The 14,198-nt window shown below is 28.8% G+C and overlaps 1 protein-coding gene across 1 annotated transcript; it reads left to right on the top strand.

Moving 5' to 3' along the window:
- The first annotated feature begins 11,189 nt into the window (after nucleotides 1-11,189).
- On the top strand, nucleotides 11,190-13,857 carry LOC126841644 (uncharacterized). The gene is made up of 9 exons (XM_050578225.1): nucleotides 11,190-11,432; nucleotides 11,818-11,908; nucleotides 12,347-12,426; nucleotides 12,555-12,732; nucleotides 12,800-12,852; nucleotides 13,170-13,332; nucleotides 13,419-13,489; nucleotides 13,606-13,713; nucleotides 13,846-13,857. The coding sequence occupies exons 1-9, from the start codon at nucleotides 11,376-11,378 to the stop codon at nucleotides 13,855-13,857; spliced, it is 813 nt and encodes a 270-aa protein (XP_050434182.1). The 5' UTR covers nucleotides 11,190-11,375.
- Nucleotides 13,858-14,198: the final 341 nt, after the last annotated feature.

Raw genomic sequence — 14,198 nt, 5'->3', positions numbered from 1 at the left:
TTGTTATTATTTTAAAAATCGACAGCCAAAAGGCATCTACATAAAAGGTATACTGTATATTACTGCTTCATTTGTATATTTTTTTGAACTGAATAAATCAAAGTGGCAAATTAAGCTTGACATAATGGAACCTGGAAAACATACTGACAAAAAATTAGTTTAAACATCAATTATTATATTTGAATGACGATTGATAATAGCATATACCTGTGCTGTTACAAACATTTTAGATATTTTTTTTTTTTTTTTATTAATCGAAGAGAAAAATATATACATAAATTATTATAAAAGTTAACATTTTCGATTATCTATCTCCTTTAAGCTAAGCTTGTGTTGGAGATAGAGAGTTATTGAAATATAATATGATTATTAACAAAATAAATGAATTAAATTACAATTTTATAGATTTAAAATAATATTCTAAATACATATAAAACTAAAATAATAATTATACATGATAAAAGAAGACAAAAAAAAACAAAACAACGTTATATCCAACGTTTTTTTTCTGTTATTTTTATTTTTACTATTCCAATTGTATAATTTAAACGTACATGAATGATATTATTATAAGAATATGTAACTTTAAACTTGTATTATGAATTGTGCTGTTCTTAAAGTAAGATAACCTTGTGCTGATGCTATCCTATTAGTTTTTATTATAAAATATAAATGAATTTAAGTATTTATACTTTTTAAAAAAACTGTACGATTAACAAATTCTAAATTTATTAAAAAAAATAGACTTTAATTTAAATAATCTGTAATAATTGTTTAAAAATAATGTATACAAATATTTTTATATATTTTTTATTGAAATAATTCGCATCGGTTACCGACGAATTTTTGGAGATTTATTATTGTTCTAGTCAAAACAATTTGGGGACACCCGTAGCCACTCCTCGCCCTTCCGTCTGTCTATGCTCTGGCGCCGAAGTGGTGGCTTTTATTTTTTGTTTTGGTTATGAAGATGATATAATATACAGAGTGTGCCAAACACACATTGACAACCAAACATTTTTGGGTCTTTTTGTGCACGTTCTGTATACCATTATTAGATATTTCGTATCTTGTACGTGCGTTATTTTTTTAATCTTCTGTCCCTCACTATGTACATATATTTATATAAATACTAACAACAAAAAAGGCGAGAATTATTAATAAATTAAAAAAAAAAAAACTGAAACCAAAAATCCACATCTACCTAATTCGTTTTCATAGTTCATTCGTATTTTTCTCAAGATCCCGAATACATCTCGCACATACGCCTCATTCCAATTTTTTGAAAATGGAATTTGAAATTGTTGATGGGTTTCAAAAAAAAACAGCAAACTGAACCACGTCAATGACGGTTTTTTTTATAAAGTTAAAAAAGTTAGACCTTTAACCGTTGACATGTATAAAACCTAACTGCACTGCTAGAGGTATGATTTATTGCTATATATTATTTTAAAAAATTAACCTCAATATTTATTTTTTGTAAACTGATTGTCAATGGAAAAATTAAGTAGTTAGTGATGTAATCGTACTTATTTTACGAATACAAAATAAGGCAGCGTGCCCAGCCATTTAAGTAGGGTTTCGTGTGATTAGATAATAAAGATTCATCCTTAATAAAATCCATACCTGTAAGCTTCTTGAAGTAGATCAAAAACTTATTTATTGATGAATAATATTAAGTTTTAAAATAAATAACAGAGTATCAGTAACAAATATGTAGGTTTAAATTACAATTTACATAATTATTGACATTTCTGATGTGTGTTTTCTTTCACATTAACAAAATAATGATAAGATAAAATGCTAAGTTTGGAACCCTAGTTCCGCAGAACTCACTAACTCATTATAAAAACATAATAAGTTAGTTTCTATTGATTTACCTTTAGTAAAGCCGTGTTGGCTAAAATTTATAACATTCCTAAAAGCAAATGAAAGAAATGGCACTAATAGTTGTTCAAGGATTTAAATAATTAAATCAGTTGTGATTAATGACTTATAACCAAGTAACTTTTATTTAGAAAAAAATATATATATATACAAATTTAGAAGTAAATAAATAACTATAAATGTGGCAATCTTGGCGAGGTTCCGAGTGTTGCCTATAGAAAAAAAAAATTAAAATTATAAGTTAATAAGTAAAATGCTGTTTTTTATAATACATATATATTTAATAATAGTTTAAATAATATGTAGCGTATAAAAAAAATATATATATATATAAATAAATATAATATGTTCGCCATTCTGTTAGAGTTGCCGGCTCGAGTTGAATATTACTCACTTATTGAACGCCTAAGAAGGGCCACTTTTTATGCTTAAAAGGAAGCTTACCGATCTGCGGATTTATTCATGCTTTTATTTTCCCACTTTGCTATACCAATTTTATGAAAATATTTATATATATATATACACGTTATATATATCTTGTTAGGCTTGGAATTGATTAACACAAGGATGTTAGAACGAGAATCTGATTGCTTTTCTTTTTAACTAATCCTAATCAATTTTCCAGAAATCTCAGAGTACTCTGTTAAGCTATTTAAATAAATACAATTTGAATCGTAGTTTAGTATTATTTTGTGGTTATTTTATTTTAATCGTCCGGAATAATGACCGAGACATTATATTATATTGAAAATAATTTGTATTAGGACGCTAAACAAATTAATATTCTGAAAATTTTATTATTTCTGCTAAGTTAGAACGGATGGGCAAATAGCCTCCTTACACTTATGACAGATTTTATTATAAGGCAATTTCTAGCAGAACATAAAAAACCAACCAATTCATTGGATAAATTTTAGATATACTCGATTGAGATAATCATAAAATTATAAGTCCATTAATAGGAAAGGTGTTGAACATGGCACTAAACAATAAAAATATTAATTTGGGTGTTTCACGGAAACAGTCCTTAATCGCGGTAACATGTAATTCAAACGTTAACTCCAGTGATCTAAATTAACGATAAAAATAATAATCAAGGTGTCTTGAAAAAAAAAAAATATATTTTTTGTTATACAAAAATAATAATGTATTTAATATGCAATCGGTTTAGTATGCAATAAGTTTTTAATATGCAATCTGTTGAGTAATATTCGTATTACTATATAATATACTAACAATACTAAGTAACTTACTTTTGAATTATTATTATTCTATTGAAAATACCACCATCTGAAATTAAAAAAAAAATAATACATTTTTATTTTATTTTATTACAAATGTACCGGGTGATTAGTTTAACATGACCTAACGTTTAGGCATAACTAATTAAAGTCTACAGATAATTCTAACACTTTCTGTTATTATAACGGTTCAGCAAGTTGTAAAAACGAGATGGTGTACAATCCCGATAATAGGATTAATCTACTATAGAATTAATCTACAAATATTATAATTTACTCTGGTTAATAACGTAGCCGGTTGTCTTTGGCGTGTCTTTTGGCTTTACTGTGGTTTCTCCTGCCCACTGTGAAACAAATTATATATTAATATATGTATATATAGCTTTTTTTAGAATAGGTACTTACAACGTATATTTGTATGATTTGTTTTTTTTAAATATAACATATGTGTGTACGAATAAAAAATCCATTTACAATAGCCGGTGTCGTATTTATTATGTAAGGTTCTCAACAAAATCTCTATTTTTTCAAATAAACACCGATTTTTAACATGATTCGATTATTTTATCTATGAGAAACATGCGTTGCGTCAGCATAAAAATATCAATGACTCAACTAGAAGGTCAATTCATTTGGTATTAAACTCTCACTCGTTCGACATCGATGTTACAAATGGGCCAGCAGGAATTGTGTGCACGTTATAGATCATTAAATTTATCGTTGTGGATCAATTCAACATATTTTGTTGGTTGTCCGATCGTTGCCTATTTGACAATAAATTATTGAACATTGGATAGAAGATGATATAATATTAACGTTACTAGTAGCTGGCAGGCGACCGGGTAGGTCACAGATTCCGATGGGGGTGCCCGGTTACGGCGTTGGGCAAGGGCACTAATCACTATTGCTTAAGTACTGATAAGAATTGTTAAGCGTAGTGTTAGGTGCCTCGTCCACCTAAGTCTAGATACTTGTAGGAAAAGAAACAGATCTGCTAAAGAAGCGAGTGCCCAGTGCTGCTTAACGATTAAAGTAAAAATATGGTCTAAATTAAATTTGAAAGTCTAGAGGTTATAAGGCGAGTGTCCAGTTCTGCTTACTCACCGATTAGAGTAAAAAATGGTTTAAATTCAAATTGAATGTCTAGAGGTTAGTCGGTTAAAAAGCGAGTGTCCGGTGCTTTTTAGATAGCCGCCGAGGTCGCTTCTTATTTTAAACATAGTATGGGTTTTTTGCATTTAGAAGCGGATAGGCCAAGTTAAATTAATGTTTTTGAGGCTTCAACTGTTTCTAAACATTAAAATAAAATAAAAACAAAACAAAAAATTGGATCGCACGCTCCGATCGAACCCGCACCTCTCGATTGATCCGAGTGTTTTGGCGCTTGCTCGCTCCGCTAACTAAAAATATCCTAGGTTTGTAGGCTACAGTCTGGGAGGAGGTTACAGGTTTAAAATTAAGTTTAAGTAAAGTGGTGTCATCCCGCTTAACTTTATGAGTTGAAAACAGATAAAAATGTCTAGAGGTCAGTCGGCTAAATGGTCTGGTATGGTATACCTATTTGAAACAAAATTTTTTAAAACGTAGTACTCATCTGTATTATATATCTAGATATTAGTCGAATAAATCTCCTATTCTTACACGCCGGCCACGGTATGTGGAAGTTAATGAACAGCGGTACCGAGGGGGGTGTCGGGCCAACGCATTGTGTCTTAAAGTAATGTCGTTATAATTCATAGTACCTACATTTATATGTCTATATATAGGTATCATATATATCTAGCTATCAGAATTCATACCTAGGTTCAAGAAAATATTTTCCAAGCTAACTGTTTAACTGTAGTGTGTCTAGCTATTTGTCGGATCAGAAACGATCTATGTACCTATAAAAATTTCAGTAGCTGGCGCTCCTTGCATCATTAAATTAAAAGAAATGTATAAATTCAGACAGTTAAAAATCAAGTGTCCGGTTTTACATACTTAAGGGTTTAGTAAGCGATGGTTTAAAAGAGAACGTAATGTCTAGAGGCCGATAGGCTAAAATATCGAATGTCTGGTGTATTGTGGATACCTATAACAACAATGTATCAAACGTAGTACGTTATGTCTTGATATTGGTTGAATTAAAATCCTTACAGGACTATTCTTACAAGAAAAACCCTTAGGTTTACCACAATAAGAGTCCAACTATCATACTATTCTATAATATGACATTTTCTTATTTTATTTGTCATTTCCTTGATTTTGAACAACATTGAACTAGTTTTAAAGGCCTAAATTAAAAATTGACTTTAAATTGTTTTTTATGTATACTAGATTTGACTCTATACAAAATCAGATGTTTCTATGTAAAATTTGTAATTTCTTTTTTAAAACTTTTCATAATATAATTTCTTTTATGTGGGACCTATAATATTGTTGTTGCCATGGTAGTTCTTAATATAAAATATATTGATCGTTAGAAATAGTTTGATGCTTTAATATGTATGTAAAATAATGTAATTTTCAAACGAAAGATTTATTTTTTATACAATTTGATATTATAACTTTTTAAATTAGGGGCTTTAAGATGATTACGGAAGATCCTTAATGGCGTGTTCACAATTATAGAAGCCAACCAATTATGTAGGAATCGAAAAAATTCAATACAGATACAAATACGCTGCAGTCGATTATAACGAGGTTAGTTTTATAACTTCTAGATCTTACATTTTAGTTTAAATGGTGTTAAGTGAAGACTTAAGGAGCCTTGATTGTTATCGAGTTTAAAGTCTATTAAATGCTAATTTTCATTATATTTGACTATGTTTATTGGATTTTTTTTTATAAATGAATATTTTTAAATTATATTTTCTATATCATTATAATATAATATTATGTTAGGTATAATTTCTATTTTATTCATTACCCGTGTAGTTCACACGGCATGTTCCTTACTACTTGTGAGCTGCCACCCAGCCAATTTTCATTAAAAGTAACATACAGAGTGTACGCTGTACATGTTTATGTTGAACAATTCTGAGACTAGACAAAATTAGATACATATAAAATTACATACATTTTTATTGTTTTTCAATCGCAAAACAAAATCGGGTAGTACTTGGCCAGATATATTGGAAGATATACCAACCAGTACACGCTTACTAAAAAACGTTTATAATAAATTATGGTTTAAATCAAACCGAGTAAATCTGTCCTTCTTAACAAACAAAACGCATTTAGTCAAAGGGTTGACTCGATCGAGTAGTATAACAAAAGGGACACAACGATGAGCTAACTTTAATAACACTATAATGAATTTGTCTAATGAAGTGGTATGTTTAAAGACATCTCACCTATAAAAATTATTTTAATCGAGGCAGTTTACCCGAATCAAGTTTCCGAAAATGGCACAGACCAACTATTGTGAATACTAGAGTGAATCTAATTAAAATTACATTTAACTAAGAGAAAACCCTTATAAAAAAATTTGAAGTTTCATCACTATTGCGACACAACTACCACAAATGCTAATAAGATATTTAATGCTTAAATAATTATTGCTTTTAAAAGTTTCATTTAATGTTGTCGAAGGTGTTTTAGTTGTTCATTCATGTTTATTGGGGTTAAGTCAAATAATTGTTGATTGGCGTTGGTGAGTCAATGGGAATCTTTGTGGTTTTGTCTCTTACTAAAACAACATTTTTTTAGGAATTTTCTTTATTTAAGAGTAAGCAAGCCAAGAACTTTGAATCGCTTTATCCATCTTTCAGATAACAACAAAATACCATATAAATTTATTAACTATTTTCTATTAAATTTCACACGCCGAACCGATTTTGACGGGATTTTCACAGGCAGGTAGAGGACTTTTCAAGTGATCTAGCAATATTACATTTTTATTTTAGGTTGGTTATAGTACAACCACACTTAAGTTTGGCTTCAGTTCTTCCAGTAATTTCTTATAAAGCATAAAGCTCTTCGAAAGTCTGTAACGATAAAAAAGTTTTAACTGTACTTGTAGTTAGGGGCTGCAATTAAACAAGGTCTTAATATTGAAAATTCAAACTAAAATTTATAATACCAAATTTATTTACTTTAAATAAATTTAAAATAAATGTTAGATGAAAATGTATATTTTAGATACCTATGATCTAAAGTTATGCTTACGACTGTCCTAATCGATGCAAATTATTGAATAAATAAATTAACAGAAATTTGTTTACTAAAAAAATCTGATCTAAAGAAATTTTGTAAATTAAGACGCTTAGACTAGAGCGGGAAAGTAGAAGATAAGACCAAGGCCTAACCTTATGTTTAAGCTTATCTATCTGAAATTAGAACCAACATAATTAACTACATAATACCGAAGCCAATATTAGTCTATCCTGGATATTTGTTATTTATTTTATGGTCTTTGATATTCTTCGATACTCTTCTTCAAATAATATTTATATTCTGCTAAAAAAAATCTGAAAAAATGTAATCCAATGAAATTTTGTAAATCAAGATGCTTAGACTATAGCGGAAAAGTAAAAGGTAGAACCAAGGCCTCTTGGCCCTGCTTTTTGGTTCCTAACAAGCTTAATCCGCTCCACCGTTTTCAACGTCCGAGAAGTTGCCTTAGCACTTACTTGGCATTGGACAGTTGCATAGTGCCGTTAAAGTCATGAATTGATCGATTTGGCTGATCGCACATAATGGTGCCCTTTATTTGTGATAGGTATTCAAGATCGGTGTATTGAGCCGTCTCTGAACGACCTTGGCGAATCTTTAAAGTCGTTTCACCATCTAAATTGACGGTGTCGACGTGACAGATACTCAGCGGTGGGATAATGTCTCAAACTGATATCCTGCTTTGCTATGTCTTACCTGGAACACATGATTACCCGGTCCGCTGGGCAAAACTCGTTATTTTTCACTTTAATGATATCTCCTAAGTTTATGTTTTCCCATCTTTTTTTTATCCATTCGCCTTCCACTGATAGAACCATATTATTAATATAATACTAACCTATATTTATGTTTAGACATTTCTGTCTGAAGTTAGAACCAACATAATTAACTACGTAATATTTGAATAGACTAATATTGGTTTTTAATTTTTACCTGGCGTTAACCGTAATAATATAAGTCATATTAAATGAACTTTAATTAATAGGACGGACCATTGCCATTTTTTGACTAGACGTCTAGACCGGACCGCACCCGAATAATTTATTGTTTAACTATTTTGGCAATAGATATAACACGGTAAATGAAAACGTGGACCAAAGTTCGACACAGAGACAATAATTATTAATTACTGTTCATGGGTATAAATTTATATTATGGGTAGATTTAGAAATGATATAATAATATATAACATTTTTTATAATATATATTTTTTAAAAAAATGTAGGTAGATAATAAAAAATATCTACTTACCTATCTTATGAAAACATTTTTATTAAAATATACTAGCTACCAACAAATAATTATTATTGTTGTAATAATAAATATAAATTTAGATTTTAGCAGATTTTGCGAAAAATTACTTGTACATAATTCCTTAACTAATAGGGCATATGTCTTCGAGAAAACGATTAAAAAAATATTGTGTTAAGAATTTGTAAAAAAATATTTGATATTTAAAAAAAAGTAAAAGTGGTTTTAAATCGCCACCCACGACGCTTCGCTAATGGTAATAGAGATTAACATAATAAATAACAACAATTATGATTTTAGATTTTAATAATAATGTTATAACAATAATAATAATAACATAATGTTAATGTTCGCTACATATCCCGCACAGATGTTCAGGTAATAACTTATATGATTGTTCTATTCAACTTCTTGGTCAAGTTTCAATTAAGAAGGTAATTTTAAAAAAAATTATAACAACTCTAACTGGTTCCATTTTTAATAGCATTATTTTAAATTTAGACAGAATTATTATAACAATTTTTCTGACCTGAAGCTAACCTGTAACTCGAGTGTTTTACTCTAGCTATAGAAAAGAAGTACAGTTGCTTTTTTACTTGGTTTAATCGGTCTTTTACAATGTTTCTTTTTTTGAAGGGGGTAAAACATTTTTTCGGTCCAAGGTGTAGTCTAAATTATACCTGCTATAATATTACACAAAATTCTTATCTAATATTATCCACTACTGCAAACACGTTAAACATTTTACCTATCAATGTCAAGACCAGTCTGACCAAGTGACCACGAATCGTTTAAGTAACGATAGTTTGTACATTTTGTGTTACAGTTATAATAGAAAACAACCTAAAAATTGCAGTGCTAATAAAATATTTAAATCTTAATAGTCAAAAACCGTTCAGTGATGTGCTATTTACATTAATACTAACACATATCGTTTTACGTTAATGTTGAATATATTCGCGTTTAATTAATTCTATTGGAAATTGGTATTCTAAAACTAAACAATGTTTAAGCAGAATTAAGAGAAATGAGAAAATGTTAAATACATTTATTTTAAATACGTATATAATATACAAAATTATTATTTATATAATAATGAAAAGCTTTAAATTATTATGAAAACGTTTATTATTATTATTATTATTTTTTGTAATGTATTTTATTTTTATCCATTTTCCTACAATTGATCTTATGGTACCTTTCTATACTGATCATGAATAATAATTTTTTTATTTATATTTTAAACCCTTTGAAAATCTTATATGGCTTTATCGTTACTTTACTGAATAATTGTATATTCACTTTCTTAAACGGAAACGCAATGAAAACAAGTTTTAAGTTGTGTTATTTATTGAAATAAGAAAAAAACGTATTTTGATGTGTTGTTTTTTATGCTTCTTTGACAGTTATAGTCGTATACCAACGTACTAAATAAGAAACTATTCGAAAACAAAAAATACTCTTTTGAACCGACCTAGTTATATTATTTGAAGTCTCCAACGTTAAAACGATTTTGATTATTAAGATATTTTGGGTCCATTTAATTTTTAACTTGAGAAATGAAAATTGTAGGGCATTTGTCAGTATTTCGAATTTAGTTTTATAAATGTATAGAAAAAATATATATTTTAAGACTTCCAGAATACATTCCATCTCTCGTGGAATATATTTTATATTTTAATATAAATGTTTGGATGATAAGATGGATTTTACAAATATTATGATATAACTACAAAAAAAAACCACATATTTTGTTATAAAACAACTAGGTATCAAAAACAATTGCAATGTATTCAAATTAAAGCTTCGAAAATTAAAAGTAACCATTTGGATAGCACGTTCAATCTTTAAGTTGTATTTCCTCAAAACTTTATTTTTTGAGTGTGGCAGTCTTGTTTTAAGACATGATCTGAGCGCACGGCAATGAGCCATGCCAAGTTCCAGCAATGCCAGTGTATCTTTACACGAACCCGGTACAAATCACCCAGTTTTTCTAACCCGCATATCTCTGTTTCCTCTTAGGATAAGCTTTTGAAATTTTAAACATAAATTCAGCTCGAGTAGCTTAGGATTCTGTAAAAAATGGAGCTCTTCATTTTAAGCCTTTTAAAAAGGGGAAAGTTCTTAAAGTTTTCATTTTTGTTACAACTTCCCGTACAGGTAGTAACGTGAAATTTGGCACCAAGGCAGGTCTTTAATTGTAACTAAAGGGAAAAATCTGAACGTTGCAATTTTCTCAAAATTAATGCCGCTCCAGGGAGTGCAATTCTAAATGCATGAAGTGACGCACCTAAATATTACTTGATTGGATTGGCGCGGTAAAGTTTTAAGTTAAAAGATAAACGTAAATATATGATATATATTTAAGTATTTTTCATCGACAAAGGCATAAACAAGTTCAAGGACAAAGTCAGCTAGGAGTCGTTTGGTTTGTCTTTTTCTATGTGCACTAATATTGAGTGTAAAAAGCCAGCACAATGGGTTCGGGGCGCGCATTTTTTTCTTTTTTTTGAACAACTGTTATGCGAATTTAAGGTAAATAGACGCAAAAAAAAAATTTTACTAACCGTGTGTGGTTTATACACTTTGCCTTTTTATATATATATATTACACCAGCGCATTTCATACAACGACAATTCAAAATATAAAATAAAACCTAATACATTATCGTTGTAAATATCTTGCAAATTCTCATTAACGTGTATACCTTAGCAGCAAATATACATTGTGTGTGCAGCAAATAACAAAGGTTTATTAATTCTGTTACTGTTAATTCGTTATTTTGACTTCAACCCCAATAGTCGTTCTATTCTACACGTACTTGATTGAATTTAAACTATTATGCATTTTAAGAGTGCCGTTATTCTTTGTGCCGTGAATTTCATTTCATCAGTTTGGGTAAGATACTTATTTCTCTAAAATAATTGTAGATATATTTATACTTATACAAGCTAACTTTTATAATATATCTCGGTCACTTAATCGTTAAAACCTCACGACCTTAAGTTTTCAAAAGGTAACATATTATATGGGATTGACATTTTAATTTGACAAATATTTGCAAAAAATCATGACTGGATAATAACCAGATTTAAATAATGACTTATTAAGTACTTAAAAATTTAGTACGGTATGAAGGGTGGATTGGAATTTTAGTTTTATCTGCGAGAGTTATTCAATAAATTTAATAATTTCAATAGTTTTCGCAGAAAATGAGTGTCTTACGGTAAAGGGATCACCCGGTATTAAGATTTAAGCTCTAAGTCATTACATTTTATTTCAGAGCATTGGACTAAATAAGGACCAAATAGAAATATGTATTCGTGTGAACGACAATAGCAATCCTGGTACCTTTACTAGGAATATCACAGACGGTATGAAACAAGATTTTTGAATTAAAAATCTTGCATGAATTTTTTAACACGAACATTGTAACATATTATTTAAATAGCTGTTTCATTGTTTTAATCTATAGACAATTAACATTGCGTTATTGTCTTAATAGGTTTAGGCTTGGCTAATCATATACTATCAAACCAATAGATATTATTTACCATTAATTTGGTTGTAAATTAATGATGAAATAAAGTTTAAGAGATAGGGTTACTTTAAAAAAAAATAATCAAGTCAAGTTAGAAATTTAACATACATAGTACTCGATTAAGTAACTACTTAATCGGTCTAAATAGTTACATTTGTTAAGCATAAATCATTGAATTTAATGTATATAAAAATCTCAAACTTGTCAAGCTTTGTTGACACCTATTGTATTTGTTATTAATAACTAATTGCATACTATTTATTTTATATAGAGGGCTACTATAATTTGGCTATTAAGAAAGCATTTTTGGAGTTAGCGTATACAGATAAGAAAGAACTTGACAGCTTCGGGGTATTTTATTTAAAATAACAAGTTTTATAATACTAATTTAACCTAAAACATATCAACTATTAACAAATATCAATAAATTGTAAATAAATTATTGCAAAATATTCGTGTATGTTTAATATTGTACTTAGGTTCCAATGCTGACGACTATTGAAGTAGAGTTTTACCTCAATAAGTTCAATGAACACCTCCAACTTAACGGGCAAAATAGATACCTTACAGAAGGACAACTATCAGTTTTATTTAACCAGTTACACCTTACAGAAGGAGAGAAGGCAATGGTCGAACATTTAGCAGAAGGAAAAAGAGGTTGTATTAAATTTAGGTCGAGGAAGTGGTTTACTTCAAGTTAACAGTCTTCATTTTTTTATTTTAGGTAAAGTCCACTCAGCGGCATTCTTGTCAATCATGTTAGAAATTCTACCGGAAGTAAGTAAATAACTGTGCAAGGAAAAAAAACAGTATCTCTTGAGACATTATATAGATACCATACATTTATAATTAGAATACCCGAATAGATATTTTAAAATGAGGATTTTCAAAAAGATGCTATTATTTGTAATTTTTGAAAATTGGCCATAAATATGTTTCTGGATAAAACTAATGAATGCAAAATTCATGTTTTTTCAAAAGCAAAATTTAAAGAATCATTATAAAATAGTACTTAACAAATCGTTAAAAACTGTACAAATACTTAAAATTTAAAGAATGAGTTGACATTTGTGTACGGCTAGCTTATATTATAGGGCAATGGTCTAAACGAAGCACAGATAGAAGAGTTCATTATGTTGTATAGATTTCACGATGTTAAAACCGGTCGTATCGATCCTTTGAAAATTCAAAACGTCTTGAACAAGTTCCATATGGCTATTGAGCCGCTCGAACAGTCAATGCTGTTTAAATCTGACCGTAAGATAAACATAAAAATATATTCACGTTAGACAGGTACGTTCTAATTTTGTATACAATATATTATGATATTGAAACTTGAACAGGACCCTTTGCTAAAGTGTTGATGGAGTTGATGATTGTTACGGCAGAACGTTTCAGGACAGATAACGAAAACGTAATATACAATTTACTTTTTGTCAATTTAAAATGTCGTTTGCTGTCTCTTGCATTACTTCCTGTTTTTCAATTATTCGATACAGTGTACTTTATTTTGGTTTGACGACATTTCAGGACGAGATAGTGTTAAGTACAAAAGAGATCAGGTCAATGATATCTGCATTCATAGAACGTGACCAGGACAAAGACGGTATGCTATCTGAAAACGAAGCGAAAAAGTTCGTGAGAGAATTTATGGCTAAAAATCCGCAAATTCCAACGTTACATTTTAATTGTAAATTCACAAGTTGATACATTAACGCGTTAATAACGATTGCTGGTCCTCAATTAAACAATTTTTATTTTGCTTTTTAGATAATGACATAAACGTTGCGAAGTACTTATTGTTCCAGATACATGCAAAAAAAGTTGAATATTCCAAAAAATAAATATTTGAAAGATTGAAATGTTTGATTTTTTTTAATTAAGTATAATTGATAAAATATTTTTAGTTTATCTATTAATTATAATATTTAAAGCGTTGCGTTTGATTTATAGTATTCAAAAACTAATTTATAATTATTATTTTTATTTTTTTTGTCACGGAATATATTGTTAAAATAGTAATATCATGATTAAACGATTCAATAGCTAAATGTAATTATTTTTAATTAAATAAATAACTTGTTATATAACACTATTTTTTCATGTATTCAATCGAAAAAATA

Source organism: Adelges cooleyi, unplaced genomic scaffold, assembly GCF_023614345.1.
Source record: "Adelges cooleyi isolate 19-005CV unplaced genomic scaffold, UGA_ACOO_1.1 ACOO_flye_CR_arks_rails_tigmint_CR_PRNA_40, whole genome shotgun sequence".
NCBI classification, from domain to species: Eukaryota; Metazoa; Arthropoda; class Insecta; order Hemiptera; family Adelgidae; genus Adelges; species Adelges cooleyi.
The sequence above is the reverse complement of the archived record's forward strand: the minus strand, read 5'-3'. Positions and strand labels throughout refer to the sequence as shown.